The sequence below is a fragment of the Macaca mulatta genome, chromosome 1 (genome assembly GCF_049350105.2).
Source record: "Macaca mulatta isolate MMU2019108-1 chromosome 1, T2T-MMU8v2.0, whole genome shotgun sequence".
In the NCBI taxonomy this organism is placed as follows: Eukaryota; Metazoa; Chordata; class Mammalia; order Primates; family Cercopithecidae; genus Macaca; species Macaca mulatta.
The window spans coordinates 58,867,024-58,883,205 of NC_133406.1; the positions used below are offsets into that span (position 1 = coordinate 58,867,024).

Here is a 16,182-nt window from a genome sequence, read left to right on the forward strand (position 1 = left end):
TCGTGGAAGGGGCAGTTCTGGTGGTGCAGAGGACTCAGGTATCCTGGGCAAGGGGAATTCTACTGAGCGGGGAAATGCTGTCATCCCAAAACCTGGGGAGTCAGGACCTCAGGGAGCCTGGAATGGCTTAGATGGTCCCTTTGGCAGAAGAGCCTCTGGAGATAGGTCAGGAGGGACCCAGGACCTGAGCTCTCAGCTAGGCAAGGGACAGAGAGGAGGAAAGAGGTCCCTCGGGGAACAGGGGTCCCTGGAGGCTGAGGATGGTGAGGTCCAGGATCATGGGGCCCTAAAGGAGGATGAGGTACAGGGAGTGGAAGAGGCTGGGAGGTCAGGCAGGAGGCCTGGCTCACTTAGGAGCAGGTCTCAGGCACAGTCAGGGGCTGAGGTGGGAGGAGGAAAGAGAAGGGGAGCGGATGAGGCTGGAAGCATGGGATGGCAGTCTATGGGGGAGAACCGGGGGTGCCTGGAGGAGATGCTGAGTGAAGATCAGAGCCGGGAGCCCCCCAGTCACCGTGGTAGCAGGAGAGGTGGCAAAGATGGCAGTTTGGACATCTATGGAGAGAGGAGAGATGCTACCCAGAGTTCCACATCCAGATATAAGCCTGGCACTGGCAGTTTCTCCAAGGAGGCCCGAGGTAGGTGCTTCTCTGCTAAGCTGGCTCCCATGGGCTAGAGACAGTGGGGAGCTCCCTGGCCACTGGGATGCTTGGGTCTGTCCCAGTTCTGCCCCCAGCCCCAGGATTTTGTCCCTGCCAGTACTCCCCATTCTCAGGAACCTTTTGCAAATCTAGGAAGCAACCTCTTCCTCTTTATGAAGATGGGGTCCAGCCTGTGAAAGACTCAGAGTTCTCCTAGGAGACCTCTTTGCTCTTGAAACCTTATGTCCACAGCACCAGAGTTGTTGACCCAACTCTCTGTGGGTTACCAGACTTCTCACCTGGGTGACTTGCAGCGGCGGGAGGAAGGGGGCCTTCGTATACCTTACACCCCAGGTCTCCTGGACCAGCCTAGGTCCTGCTGAGAAAAGCAGCAATGCTTGGGCTCCTGTCTAGGAAGACCAGGGCATTGGCACCAAGGCAGCATAGATGCTGGGAACCAGCCCTGCTGACACCAGCTGTGCCCAGTTGGCAGGACCATGGTGGCCTTGCAGGGCACAGCGCAGGCCATGGTCTGGGAGGCTCAGCTCTGGCGACCCCCTCTGTGTCTCTCCCGGCCCCATAGGCCACTTCTCCCAGGGCCTGGCTGACATGAAGGTGCAGCAGGGGGAGGCTGTCACACTCTCCTGTATCCTCACCAGTGACCTGGGACCCGGCACCTGGTTTAAGGATGGCGTCAAGGTACTGCCTCCTCTCACAGCTTCTCTTTACCAGCAGGAGGGACAGAGGTAAAGCAGAGAACAAGAAGAGGGTAGAGGCTTTGAAAGAAAGATTTTTCATTCTTCATTTTACTAATGTATCCACCTCAGGAGAAGTTTAAATAGCCAATAACTTGGTGTGTTTAAAATAAAATTGGATTTTTAAATGATGTGTATCCTACGCCCTGCAGCACACCCCTTGTTCTTCCACCATCCAAAACGCCTCTTCTATACCCATACCTGCTGAATCCTACCCATCCTTCAAAGGCTTGTATAAATGCCATCTTCTCATCCCTACCAGAAGGGGGCCCTCGTCTCCCTGCACAACCTCCCTGTCCTCCATTAAAGCTGTCACCCCAAGAGAAACATCAAAGTGACTCAGGGCATGAGGCTCAGTATCAGCTAGGTCTGGCTTCAGATCCCGGCTCTGCCACTACCAGTTATGTGACCTCAAGCAAGCTGGTGAACAGTCTGGCTTCCTCATCTATGAAGTGGGACTAATAATAGCACTTACTTCATAAGATTGTTAGACAATTAAATAAGGTGCTAAGCACAGAGAGCATTGGCACACAGTAAGCATTCCATTCACACAGCTGTTATCAGGATCCCAGCATCTGTAAAGGGCTCTGGTTAGCTGGCCTGGAGGAGCGGGGATGGGAATGGGGTGACCTTCTCCTGCTGTGGCCCTGTCTCCAGCTCACCGCCCAGGATGGAGTCATCTTTAAGCAAGATGGTCTCGTGCACAGCCTCTTCATCGCGCGCGTGCAGGGGACCCAAGCTGGGAGGTACACCTTTGTAGCTGGTGACCAGCAGAGTGAGGCCACTCTGACCGTCCAGGGTAAGGCCTAGCCCTGCCCTGCCCTGTCCCATAGTCTCTTTGTACCAGGTGATATGCCTTGCTTTAAAACACCTGAATTTGTGGCTACTCTGCAGCCAGTATCTAATCTCATCCCCAGAGAAGATGATTTAAAAAGCCAACTCATACTCTGTCTATTCCAGCATCTTAGCTCTTTCCTTGTCAGGAAGTCCTTGATGAGGTCTAAGCCTGGTCTCTCCCGCTGCAGATGAAGCCCCTTCCCTTTGTGGCAGGGCAGGGGATTCCTTAATCTTCCCCCAGACTTCCTTCTCTGCATCCTCCTTTCTGCATTCCCCAGTGCCCAGTGCTCTGGTCTTTGACTCTCTTGTTTTATTTCCAGATTCCCCTACCATTGCTCCAGATGTGACAGAGAAACTGAGAGAGCCACTGGTGGTCAAGGCTGGGAAGCCGGTGACAGTGAAGATCCCCTTCCAGAGCCACCTCCCCGTTCAGGCTGCCTGGAGAAAGGACGGGGCCAAGGTGGTGGGCAGTGGTGACAAGGAGGCCCAGGTGGACCTGGGGGACCGCTACACACGGCTGTGCCTCCCCAGCACAGGCAGGAAGGACAGTGGCCAGTACAGTGTGACGCTGAGGAGTGAGGGAGGCTCTGTGCAGGCCGAGCTCACCCTGAAAGTCATAGGTACCAACCCCATCTTCCCCCAACCAAGGCCTGAGAGTCCCCAGGGTTGTGGGCCCTCCCTGCCATCAAGGGCAGGCCTGGGGTGTGATCTCTGGTGGCTCTGATCCTCATTTGCATGCTGTTTAAGATCCAGACCTACCCCGAATTCTGCTCAGACTGCTTAGGAAGAAGCAGTTGAGATCAACACAGTGCCGGGCTCCTGCTGGGTGGGGGGGAGCCGATTATGCTTCTCTGACCCCAATGCACTGGGCCCTCAGGAAGCTGCTGGGTAGGATGGCGGTCCCCAGCCCTGAGTGGTGCCAGCAAGGTAGGACTGCTGTGGGCCGAGCAGGTGCCCATACCAGCCCCCCGATGGTGGAACTGGGACGGGCTGGTGCACTCCATGGCACATCCCTGGGTGCACATATGTGTTGGGGGTGGGGACGTCTCAAGAGTGTGTGACCCTCTGGGTAATGCCCAAGGCTCTCTGGACAGTCTGCCCCATTGCAGGCTTATCCACTGATGAGTGGCAAAGGGGGGCGGGGAGCGGCGCCGTTCCAATCTAGCTCCTCTGACCCCTCCTCTTCCTGCTCTTCTCTGTGGGTCCCCAGACAAGCCTGATCCCCCACAAGGCCCCATGGAGGTTCAGGATTGCCAGAGGGCTGGTGTCTGCCTCCGCTGGCGGCCCCCAAGGGATGATGGGGGCCAGCCTGTAGAGTGCTACGTGGTGGAGAGACGGCAGGCTGGCAGGAGCACTTGGCTGAAGGTGGGCGAGGCCCCCGCTGACAGCACCACCTTCACGGATGCCCATGTGGAGCCAGGCAGGAAGTATGCCTTCCGAGTGCGGGCTGTGACCTCGGAGGGGGCTGGCGAGGCCCTGGAGTCTGAGGAGACATTGGTGGCTCCTGAGGGTAAGAGAAAAGTCTGGGGCTGGGGGTGGAGGACACTCCTGGGCTCCCCGCTGTGCCAGGGAGGGCAGGCTGTCCCAGAGGCTGAATGACACCAGCCTGTGCTCAGGGTTTTGGAGGCCCTTCTATAGCACTCTGGAGACTCCTTCCCTCAGCTGCATTTCGGATCTGGCACCCAGATGAGGAAGTGTTTTACAGAGTCTCCGGGAGTGAGGGTATGGGCCAGCAAAGCCTACTGTCTCACGCCCCAGGGAGAGAGGGGCATCCACCTCCAACATCCTATCAGGGGACCGGAGGCGGAGGGGCCTCAGGGCTGGCTCTAGGCTCCGAGGCCACGGTGCCACGGTGCCTTCTCTGTCTTTTCATTCCTTCCCTTGAATAGCTGGAACACTGACCTAGGGTGGGCTGGCTCAGCCCCGACACTCGCCAGGACCGGGAGGAGTGTGGCCTGCCCCAGATGCCCGTGCCTCCTACCCCCAGGGGCTCCCCGTGAGCCGGCACCTTTCAAGGCCTCTGGCTGACTGGAATCTTCCTTGCCCCCAGCTCTCCCCAAGGCCCCTTCCGCGCCAGCCATCCTGTCAGCCTCCAGCCAGGGCATCACGCTGACATGGACAGCACCTAGGGGCCCTGGCAGTGCCCACATCCTGGGCTACCTGATCGAGAGGCGTAAGAAGGGGAGCAACACCTGGACAGCAGTGAACGACCAGCCGGTGCCTGGTGAGCATTGTCCTGGCTTCCAGAGCTTCCTTAGACCGCTCCTGGCTCCAGGATGCCAGGAACTTGTCAGTTCAGATTGGTTTAATACAGTGGTTCTTATCTAGGGTGGTTTGGCAGTATCTGGAGATATTTTTCATGGTCACAACTGGGTGGAGGGTAGATGTTACTGGCATCTAGTGCAAAGAGGTCAGGTATGCTGTTAAACATCCTACAGTACACAGGACAGAACCCACCCCCTCCTCTCAAAAATCCCAAAGAAGTATCTGGCAAAAAAAAAAAAAAATGTCAATCATGCTAAGGTCAAGAAGCCCTGATTCAGAAATCCCAGCTGGGAGCCAGAGATGAAGCTGTTAGCCCTGGCCCCTCCACTTCTTGCCTTGACCTTGGACAGTTCACTTCCTCTCTAGATCTGAATTTCCACATCCATGAAGTGGAGAAGAGGGTCCCCTGCCCCACTAAGTAGTTTCCTAAGAAACAAACTGCATTCTGAGATCAGAAAGAACTTGGAAAAGCCAACGGGCTGGGCAGATGCGAGGGGTCTTCTGGTAACCCTTAGCATTTCTTTGCTCTGCGTGCGTGCTGCAGAAGTCCAGGTTTGAGGAGGGAAGAACGGGCTCAGAACAGCTTGCCAGGAGACCTGGGTTCAGGTCATGGCTCTGCTACTTAGAAGCTGAGGCCTGTCAGGGCTTTAGTTTCCTTATCTCTGGAAAGAGAGATGAACAAAGGGCAGCCTTACGATTTCACTATTTAGTTATCCTGCTTTATTTAAATATGACAGCAACTCTGTAAGGCAGAGACAACCAGGGATATTAAGGTACTTGCCCAAGAACATCCAGCAAGTTAGTGGTGGAACCAGACAGGGACCCGAGGCCCCTGACGCCCTGAGCAGTGCTCTTTCCACTTTGGAGGGAACTGAGTCACAGCGGGTGGAGGGCTGTAGGGAGGAATGTGTTAGGACCCCAGGCTTGGTCTCCTTCAGAACTTGGAGGCACCCAAGCTATCTCCCCACGTCCAGCCCCATCCGGGTGGGACTCACACGAGCGGGCTCTTCACAGAGAGGAGGTGGACGGTGGCGGACCTGCGGCAGGGCTGTCAGTACGAGTTCCGGGTCACAGCTGTGGCTCCCCCAGGCCCTGGAGAGCCTGGACCCCCATCAGATGCCGTCTTTGCTCGGGACCCCATGAGTAAGTAGGGAACCAACCCAGGATGGGGGTGGGGGTGAGCATGGGATAGCCCTGAAGCTGGGTGGGACTTGATGGAAGGTCACAGGTCACAGGTCGGGGCAGTCTTGAAGGACATGATCAGGAGGGCTGAGATATAAAAATCAAAAGTCCTCTCGGGTGAGCCACATCTTAGGGCCCCTATATTGAGATCAAATAGGCCCAGAAGCCAGGCAGTGGTATTAGAAGATTCCTTCTCTGTCAAGCATAATGGTTCACACTTGCAATCCTAGTACTTTAGGAGGCAGAGGCAGGAAGATTGCTTGAGCCCGGGAGTTGGAGGCTGTAGTGAACTATGATTGCACCACTGCACTCCAGCCTGCATGACAGAGGGAGACCCTGTCTCAAAAATAATAATAATAATAATAATAATAATAATAATAATAAAACAAAATAAAAAGGGGGAGTTCTTTTCAGGATCACTTCACTTACTCTTTGGCCTCTAGGCAGGCCAGCCCCCAATCTGGCCCACCTGCTCCAGTCCCATAAGCATCCACTCACCCCTGTGTGCCCATCAGGCAGGGCGGAGAGCAGATGACAGGGGAAGCTCAGCGTCAATTCTCTATCCAATGAATATTTGCCCATCACCTACTAAATGGCCAGCATTGTGCCAGGAAGTAGGTGAATCAATCCTGGTCTCTGCCCTTGAGAAACTTACAGTCTGGGCCGGGCGCAGTGGCTCAAGCCTGTAATCCCAGCACTTTGGGAGGCCGAGGCGGGCGGATCACAAGGTCAGGAGATCGAGACCACAGTGAAACCCCGTCTCTACTAAAAATACAAAAAATTAGCCGGGCGCGGTGGTGGGCGCCTGTAGTCCCAGCTACTCAGGAGGCTGAGGCAGGAGAATGGCGGGAACCCGGGAGGCGGAGCTTGCAGTGAGCCGAGATCGCGCCACTGCACTCAGCCTGGGCAACAGCGTGAGACTCCGTCTCAAAAAAAAAAAAAAAAAAAAAAAAAAAAGAAACTTACAGTCTGAGATAGCATTTCCTATCTGAGACCTGTGGTCTTGAGAACATGGAGTGTATCGAGAGATGCCAACAGACATTCTGAGAACAACAGGAACAGCAAAAAATGTCTGTGACCAAAGATGTGTATGATGTGAGCCTATGATGTTTCCAAGTCCTGCAGGGGAAAAAAACCTGTCTAACCTTGATCCAAATCTAGCTTTTTCACAAAATACCTATTAAAAGCGTCAAAGGCATACAGCTTAGAAAATGCTGTTCTATATTTCTCATCCCCTAATGAGCCTGCCTACACCAAGTCCTCTGGGGAGCAGCACATTTCTGACACTTGCTGGATGGGCCAGGTGGTCAACACCTGGAGAGCACCTCTGTGCTCCACAGAGCCTAGCCCATTGCAGGTGTTCAGGCTGTTTGAATGAACCCAACAAGACCGGAACATTCTGTAAGTTTCATTGTTCAAGTGGTATCTGAGTTTTAGTCCTAGGAAGGGCAGGGTGTGGAATGGAGGGATGGGGGACGAAAGCTGGCCCATGCAACTTACTCCTTGCAAATGGACCAAGGCTGTCCTATCTTTTCTCTTTCTTTTCTTTTTCTTCTCTGTTCTTTTCTTTTCTTTCTCTCTTTCTTTCTCTCTCTCTCTTCTTTCTTTCTCTCTCTTTCTTTCTTTCTTTGTCTCTCTCACACTCTCTCTTTCTTTCTTTCTCTCTCTCACACTCTTTCTCTCTCTCTCTCTCTCTTTCTTTCTTTCTTTCTTTCTCTCTGACAGGATCTCACTCTTTTACTTAGGCTGGAGTGCAGTGATGCAATCTTGGCTCATTGTAGCCTTGAACTCCTGGCCTCAAGCAATCCTCCTGCCTCAGCCTCCTAAGCAGCTGGAACTATGAGCATGTGCCACCACACCCTGCTAATTTATGTTTTTGTAGAGACAGGGTCTCGCTGGTCTTGAACTCCTGGTCTCAAGCTATCCTCCTGCCTCAGCCTCCTAAAGTGCTATGATTACAGGCATGAGCCATGGACCCACAGCCTATTAATCTCTCCTATCAGTGGTGGGAAGTAGAGACAATGGATAGGATAAGCAGTGTCTAACAGCAGCCACAGCAATCACTACATTTTCTGGATTCTTGCTGCTAAGCAAGGCCTATGGCCCAGCAACATAATCTTATTAGAATTTATGAGAAATGCTGAATCTCAGGCCTCACCCCGGACCTACTGAATAAGGGTCTGTATTTTTACCAAAATCCCCAGGTAACTTCTATACTAATCAAAGTTTGAGAACTACTGCCCTAGCCTAGTGGTTTTCAAACTTCATCACATATTTAGAAACACCTGGAAAATTCTTTAAAATGTTGATGCCTAGACTGCACCCCAGACTAATTAAATCAGAATCTCTGAGGTGGCATCTAGGTACCAGTATTTTTAAGCTCACCAGGTGATTCCACACTCATTGTGCTTTTTGCTTGTTCTAAAACCTCTGTGGGTAGGTGGGGCTATTATTATTGTTCTCATGTAACAAGTGGAGAACAAGAAGCCTGCACTGAGTACCCGAAAGGTAGAGTCTTGACTCTAAGAGTTTAGAGTCCAGAATAAAAACATGTAGAAGTCCAGTCTTACGGGATAATGGAACCCAAGAGGTCATCAACTAAAATCTCGGTTTTCTGGAATTACAGAAGGATAGTTAGGAGAAGGCATTTGGCAGGTTGGTGAATGAATGAGGGAAATGAGTTGGGGGAGGCTTCCTGGGAGAGGTGGCCTGGGATCTGTGTGCATAATGGAGACAAAGTGCTGGTTACAGTAAGAATTTGGAACAAGGTAGGTGCTTCAGGAAGAATCTAAAGGCAGAATTGCTAAGTGGAAAAACTTCCCAGTCTCCCACAAGGAAGGCTAATCAAAATCCACACTGAGTGGCCTCCCTCAGGAGATGCCATTCCTGACGCTCCCATGCTGCCTGGCAGGACCCCCTGGGCCGGTGAGGAATCTCCAAGTCACAGACACATCAAACACCAGCATCACTCTGAGCTGGGCTGGGCCAGACACCAAGGACGGGGACGAAGCCCAGGGGTATGTGGTGGAGCTGTGTGGCTCAGACAGTCTCCAGTGGCTCCCGTGCCATGCGGGCACCGTGCCAGTCACCACCTACACGGCCAAGGGCCTTCGGCCTGGAGAGGGCTACTTTGTGCGGGTGACAGCAGTTAATGAAGGAGGTCAGAGCCAGCCCACTGCCCTGGACACATTAGTGCAAGCCATGCCTGTTACTGGTGAGTGCTGCCTCCTTCCCCGACCTCTGAGCCCTGCAAGCTCCTCCTGAGAGGGGGCCCCTGAGTAGCCGCCATGCACTTGCTAAGCCAGGATCTCCACCCTCAGTTTCAGGAAGTAACATTTATTGAGCACCTACTAGGTGCTAGGCACTGGGCTAGGCAGTCCCTTCTTAGAAATGTTTTCTCATTACGACTCATAACTATACTACAACATTAATGTTTCTATTCTGAAGTTACAGAGAAGGAAACCGAGGTTCAAGGTACTTTGCCCACGTTGTCACCAATGGTATGTGGTAGAGCCAGGATTTAAACCTGGAGACTCCAAAGTTGATGTTATCTAGGACTGCAAAGTTGATGTTATCTTCAACTTTGGATAACAACTTTGATGTTATCCAAAGTTGAAGTGCATCAAAGTTGATGCACTTAGAAGGCCTAAGTGCAGCTCAGCTCCTGTGGTTCACGTTCAGAATGGGACATGCCCAGGTCCCCATTATTATTGAAAAGAGGATTGTCTTTCCCTTTGGGCTTTAACCACTACAAGCACCTGACCTGCCTTTGACCCAAGCTGACACTGGGCCACCCCAGCTGACCCTAGTCATCACTGTGACAGTAGGGAGACACAAACACAGCACATGGAGTCCAGAGTCCCAGAATCTTGTCCTGGCTTTCTCCCGAACAAAGTGTGACCTCAGGCAAGTCACTTCCTGTCTTGGATTGGTGTCTATCTCATCTGCAAAACATAAGTGCTCTGCCACATATCAGCATCTTCCTCTGTTCCAGCCTAGTCCACCCCTCTCCCTGCGGGGTCCCTTTCTCAGCTCCTGTCCCTCCCCTGCTAGCATCTCCCCACCAGCCCCTGGGGTGCCCCCTGAAGATTCTGCTCCCAGCTGCACTCCAGTCCTTTAGAGGCCCCAACGTGTTGGGATCTCAGCATCCCAACTGGCTCATTCTTCCCCTCCAGCCCTGCCTTGCTGGGGACCTGGGGCTGGGGTCCAACTGGGAGGCAGAAGGGAGGTAACCAGTCCTCTTGTGTGTTTCAGTCTGTCCTAAGTTCCTTGTGGACTCCAGCACCAAGGACTTGCTGACGGTCAAGGTCGGGGACACTGTTCGTGTGCCCATCTCCTTTGAAGTGAGTGTACCTACAGGGGTGTGGGGAGGGAAGCCCAGAGAGGCCAAGGGGGCCAGACTCAGCCCTGTGGCTCTCTTTTCTTCCCTGTTCCTTTTTGGCCCCTAGTCAGTGTCCTGGGCTTGTGGAAATCAGGCGAGAGACATGAGGAAGGAAGGGTTCAGGTCCTCCTTGAAGGTACCGCCCTCACTTGGCCACTGGGTGGCCATTCTGCTCCAGGCCTGCAAATCCCTCTAGTGGTAGCTTCTGCTACTGCACCTCCAAATTAAGGCTCTTCCGGTTCTCCACCTCTCCTAGTTTGGGAATTCAGAAAGCCGGCCGTGCCGATGGTCCCCTTTGGCTTTGCAATGTATTTTTGTGCAATCACATGACCTACATTTGACTCAGGGTGATCCTTAACCAACGCTAACACCACCTGACTTTATAACAGTAGGGTGGTGGCTAAAAGTACAAACTGCCTGGGTTCAAATTTTGACGTCATCACTCACAGCCGTTTGACTTTGGACAAACATTATTTATTTATTTATTTATTTATTTACTTATTTATTTATTTAGAGATGGAGTCTCACTCTGTCACCCAGTCTGGAGTGCAGTGGCGAGATCTCGGCTTACTGCAACCTCCATCTCCTGGGTTCAAGCGATTCTCCTGCTTCAGCCTCCGGAGTAGCTGGGATTACATGCGCCCGCCGTCACACCTGGCTAATTTTTGTATTTTTAGTAGAGCTGGGGTTTCGCCATGTTGGCCAGGCTGGTCTTGAACTCCTGACTTCAGGTGATCCACTTGCCTCGGCCTCACAAAGTGCTGGGATTACAAGTGTGAGCCACTGTGCCCAGCCAGGACAAATATCTTAACATCTCTGTGTTTCACCTTCCTCATCTGTCAAAAGGGGATAATAATAGTAACCTATCTCAAAAGTCTGAGGGTTCAAGGAATTAATATATTGAAAGTGTATATGTAGGGCCTGGCATATGGCAGCACCCAATATGTTTTAATATTATTATTGTTTAAAATCATCATCATCTGTGTAGGAAGCTCATAGCACACAGAGCCAGATTCAAACCATTCTATCTTACTCTAAATGACTTGTTCTTAACCACAATAATGATAGTGATAATGATGACAAAAATATTTAATGCACATTGAGTAATTATCATGTACTAGGTCTTGTTCTCTCTGCTTTCCATGTATTTATTATTAACCCTTTAAATTCTCAGAACAATCCTGTAAGTTCAGTTAGTTACTATCAGTGTCTTCATTTGACTCTGGTACCCACCGTGCCCTGTACTGAGGGCCCCGTAGGGAACTGGCGGCACAGTCACCAAGCAGCTGGGCTGGCCTTCCCACCCTGCTCAGGGTCACCACAGTTCAAGGCCAGGACACCGAAATCTTCCTCCTAGACTTTTGCCAAATTATCTCCTATGTGGGTGCCAGGGTAGTTAACACTCCCCTCCCCACACATCCCTTCTCATTCCCATCCCACCCCCTGCCATGTGGATCCAGAACTCATTATGCCTTCCTGCTCAGAATCTGACAGCAGTGGCTCCTGGCTTACAGGATAACATCCAGATGTCTGTACAGGTGTGACGTGGAGGGCACTTTTCATTTTTGCCAAATCTCCTCGTCCAACTTCCTTTCCTGTTCCACTGCCCCCCTACCATCCCCATCTGCCAACCTCACACTTTATCACCACCCCTCTTTCCCACCTGTGTTTTCTTGTCTACGTTCTGCGTTTTCTTGCCAACTTTCTCCTTGTACAAGGCTCTTCTCACCACTTCTACCTTCAGCCTAGCTTAAATGCCATCACCTCCATGAAACCGCCAGCTGCCCTTCTCAACTTTTCCTTCCTCTCCTTTCTCAGGCCGTGCCCATGCCTGAGGTGACCTGGCTGAAGGACGGCTTGCCCTTGCCCAAAAGAAGTGTGACCGTCACTAAGGATGGCCTCACCCAGCTTCTGATCCCTGTGGCTGGCCTCTCGGACAGTGGTCTCTACACTGTAGTGCTGAGGACCCTGCAGGGGAAGGAGGTTGCCCACAGCTTCCGTATCAGGGTGGCAGGTGAGGCAGGCCTGGCTCTGGGCTCTGGACGCTGGTTTGGCCACTCACCAAGGCAAGGAGATGTCCACGGGTCTGGTCATAGGTCTCAGCCACTCTACCAGGGCTAGGTATGCAAGGTGACCATGCTCCACCTTTCCTCTGTGCTTGATGATACAAAGTAGAAAGGACCCCGGAAGCTCCCCAGGGACTTCCATTGTCCTTCTGCCTCAGGAGCCTAGAGACAGTCATGTCATGGCTCCTCTCCAACCTCAGTTATCCTTCCCTTTGAGTCAGTGAGCAGAGGCAGTCACCACTGTTACATCACTCCAAAGACCCAGGGGACAAAATTGTTTGCAGCCGTTGCACAGAATAAAGGCTTTCCTCCCCAGCTGTGGCTCCACACAGCCCCTGCCCTGGAGGAGCTTCTGGATATCCAGAAATGATCAAATAGACTAACAGTGGGGGCTCTGTAATGCGGCCTCATGAGAGCCCTGCCTCTGTCCAAAAATGCATGTTTTGTCCTGTGTCATTTTACTTAAAAACTGAAGTGAATTATAATTACTCTTTTGGGGAGATTTTCTACCCTCTAGAGATAACTGTGGACATCTGGCCAAACTCACTCTGGCCCCAGCTACCTGTGTAGCAAGACTGCATTCCCCAGGACCCTTAGAAGACTTGGGACCTGGAGGGGGCTGGCAGCAGCCCTGCTGGGTCCCCTCCACGTGACCTCCCTCTGCCGTCTCTCTTGAAGTATGTCCGCAGGCACCTGGGCCCATCCACCTGCAGGAGAACGTGCCTGGGACGGTGACGGCTGAGTGGGAGCCCTCTCCGGACGAGGCCCGGGGTGTCCCGCTACACTATACAGTGTTCACACGCTCCTCGGCACATGGCCCCTGGCGCGAGGCAGCCGACCGCATCCACACCAACCGCTTCACCCTCCTGGGCGTCCTCCCTGGCCACGAGTACCACTTCAGGGTGGTGGCCAAGAATGAGCTGGGGGCCAGCAAACCCTCGTACACCAGCCAGCCCTGGTGCATCCCCCGGCAGCGTGGTAAGCAGCCCCTGAGAGGGAGGAGGAGGCAGGGTGGGGGTTGCACTCTGCAGTGCAGCGGGATGCTCCCAAGCATGGCAGGTGCACAGGATAGGGACTGTGGCAGAGATGGCCTGGAGCATGCCAAATAACAGCCAGCATCCCTGAGCTGCTGCTCCTCCCTCTCCTGCCTCACACCTACCTGTACTGACATCCTCTGCACCCCTGACCTCCGTGGGGAGAATGAGATTGGTGTGGGTGTTTGGGTGTCTGAGGTGCCTTTGGGAGGATTTTCAAAAGCAGTCACAGACAATAAGGCAAATAGAGGTTAACATTTCTCTAAAAACAAAGTGTATTTTACAGCAAGGTAGATGTGGACCTTAAGATCAGTCACTAGAAGAGCAGGCTATAAAATCAAATGAAGGTTTCTTTTTCATAAAATACAAAAATGTCAGGAAAGCTCTACACCAAAATGTCAGCTATGGTCATCTACAGGTAGTGACATTATGACTGGTTTTTATTCTTTCTCCTTTGATTCTCGGTGTATTCTCATTGTCCACAGTGAATGTGTGTTAGCTACCAAAAAATCCATAAAGTAAAAAAAAAAAATCCATAAAGAATTTTGGGAAAAGGATAGAATGAGGCAAGCCTTGGGGTCCAAATTTGCAGGCAAGATGTGGCAGGAAATCCCAGGTAAGGCCTACATGGTAGTGTCTTGAGCTCTCTACCCAGACTCGAGTCTCAGCCAGGCCTTCCTCACTTTCTCACCCTCCTCCCTCTCACCCTGGCTTTCACCACAGACAGGTTCACAGTGAAGGCTCAGAGCTACCGGGAGCCCGACCTGAGCCAGAAGCCCCGGTTCCTGGTGGGCCTGCGGTCCCATCTCCTGCCCCAAGGCTGCGAGTGCTGCATGAGCTGCGCCGTGCAGGGCTCGCCCCGGCCCCACGTCACCTGGTTCAAGAACGACCGCAGCCTGGAAGGAAACCCCGCAGTGTACAGCACTGACCTGATGGGCGTGTGCTCCCTCACCATCCCCAGCGTATCCCTGAAGGACAGCGGCGAGTACAAGGCTGTGGCTGAGAACACGCTGGGCCAGGCAGTCAGTACTGCCACCCTCATTGTCATAGGTAATGGTGGCTGCCCTGGCAGTGGGACAGGAAGGAGAGCCAGTAGAGCAGTCACCTGCCTGCCTTCAGGGAGCCTCCGGGGGGTGCCTAGAGGGATTCAGCGGGGAGTCAGGAGACCAGGACTCTCTGCCTGACTCTATGAACTTTCAGCTATTTAACCTACCAACACAAGCCCACATGTGGTCTCGATTTGCCCACTTTTAAAAAAAAAATATTGTTATTGTTATTCTTATCATTATTATTATTATCGAGATGGAGTTTTGTTCTTGTTGCCCAGGTTGGAGTGCAATGGCGTGATCTCGGCTCACTGCAGCCTCCACTTTCTGGGTTCAAAATATTCTCCTGCCTCAGCCTCCCGAGTAGCTGGGGTTACAGGCATCCGCCACCACACCTGGCTAATTTTTTTGTATTTTTAGTAGAAGCAGGTTTTCGCCATGTTGGCCAGGCTGGTCTCAAACTCCTGACTTCAGGTGATCCACCTGTCTCAGCCTCCCAAAGAGCTAGGATTACAGGCGTGAGCCACTGTGCCTGGCCGATTTGTCCACTTTTAAACTGAGGTATTTGAACTTGGTGAGCAACTCTTGATTGAAAGGCTGCGTACTGCCCACCTGAGCTTCCCAGTGGGGCCACACGACACATTGCAGGCTGAGAAATGAACAGGCGTCCGTATTGCTCTTTCTTAAATATGTCGAGATATGGACATTTAGTGCCTAGAAAGCCATGCTGATTCTCTCATTGGTAGTCTCCTTTTCAGTACTGCAGATAATATATGTTAATAAAGTTTTTCCTTCAATAGTACTTAAAACACCTTATATTTTGAATAGTTATAAAAGGCAAGCCTCAGGTGACCTTTGTGGAAAAACGACCCCTCTGCACTGGAGCAGAGTATCTGTCCTCTCTGCAGCGCCCATGCTTAGGCATTAGGAAGCCATTCTCGAAGCACCCCAGCTCGTGTACACATGTAGTCCCGGAATAAAGCTGGCATTGGGTGTGGCTATGGTTCCCCGAGGGGCCAGCAAAGGGCTTTGCCCACGCTCAGAGAGCACATGGTGGCTCCGGATTTGAATCCACACCCCTGATGGCAGAGCCTGTAGCCTAAGCACCATGCTGAGTTTTCTTCACCACTGAACAGGTGTGGGGCAGGGTGGCTGCCCCTCTGGACCCACTGGAATATCCTGTGTCTTGCAGAACCCAGCGCCTAGCCTCACCTCACCCTGGGATGGTCCTGGACCCTTGAAGCTTCACTTCTGACACCTGCACTGGCCTGGGAGGCCAATCCCAAGGATGGAGGCTGTGCCCAGAGCCCCAGGAAGACAGGAGTGAGAAGACTCCTGGTGAGGTTTTGGCCAGGAGGACATGAAGTCCTTGGGGAAGAAAAACAAGGGAGGAGGCCATTCTGCCTCCTGGCTCCAAGCTAAGTCACTCAACGGAATGACAGTGAACCTCCTGGACCCTCATCATATGGGTTTCTTTCTTCTTCGCTTCAGGAGATCCAGAGGGCACCTGCCTGCAGGATGGGCCAGCTCCTTATTTTCCTGGGCTGAGCCCCTTGGAGGGAGGGTGGTCACAGCTGGGCCTGCTGTGACCACAGGGAGTGAAGAAGAGAGGAGGTCAGAGGACCTGGGTGAGGACTAGGGCATCAAGGGTGTGTGTGTGGTGGGGGCAGGGGTGTGGCATGTGCTTTCTGTACATTTCTTCATTAAAACGTTAGGCTAATACGGGCAGATCATTTGCAAATTTACTTGGGGTGGGTGTGTTGGAGGAAAGATTTCCAAAGCAGAGCCTTTATTCCAGGCTTCAGTTGGGAGGATGGGTGGGTTCTGGATGGAGGGGAGAATGGGCTCAGAATTGGACTCTTCTTCTGCAGCCCAGGCCTGCATAGTTGATTGCAAGGGTGAGAAAGCCAAGAAAGGTTAGAGGGTGATGGAGATGCTTCTCTTCCTCCCGGCCCGTGTTTCCTGCACTCCTCTGACT

At 52.5% G+C, this 16,182-nt stretch overlaps 1 protein-coding gene across 1 annotated transcript in view; it reads left to right on the top strand.

The window, feature by feature from the left end:
- The window catches only part of IGFN1 (immunoglobulin like and fibronectin type III domain containing 1), a 34,982-nt gene extending 19,052 nt beyond the window's left edge, over positions 1-15,930 (top strand). The window contains exons 12-24 of the mRNA XM_077982240.1: positions 520-668; positions 1,222-1,337; positions 2,051-2,192; positions 2,551-2,850; positions 3,441-3,740; positions 4,281-4,454; positions 5,510-5,638; positions 8,589-8,891; positions 9,932-10,020; positions 11,877-12,072; positions 12,803-13,102; positions 13,882-14,208; positions 15,397-15,930. Of these exons, the coding sequence (XP_077838366.1) occupies positions 520-668; positions 1,222-1,337; positions 2,051-2,192; positions 2,551-2,850; positions 3,441-3,740; positions 4,281-4,454; positions 5,510-5,638; positions 8,589-8,891; positions 9,932-10,020; positions 11,877-12,072; positions 12,803-13,102; positions 13,882-14,208; positions 15,397-15,410 (2,539 nt within the window). The 3' untranslated portion in view covers positions 15,411-15,930. The remainder of the gene's footprint in view (positions 1-519; positions 669-1,221; positions 1,338-2,050; positions 2,193-2,550; positions 2,851-3,440; positions 3,741-4,280; positions 4,455-5,509; positions 5,639-8,588; positions 8,892-9,931; positions 10,021-11,876; positions 12,073-12,802; positions 13,103-13,881; positions 14,209-15,396) is intronic.
- Positions 15,931-16,182: the final 252 nt, after the last annotated feature.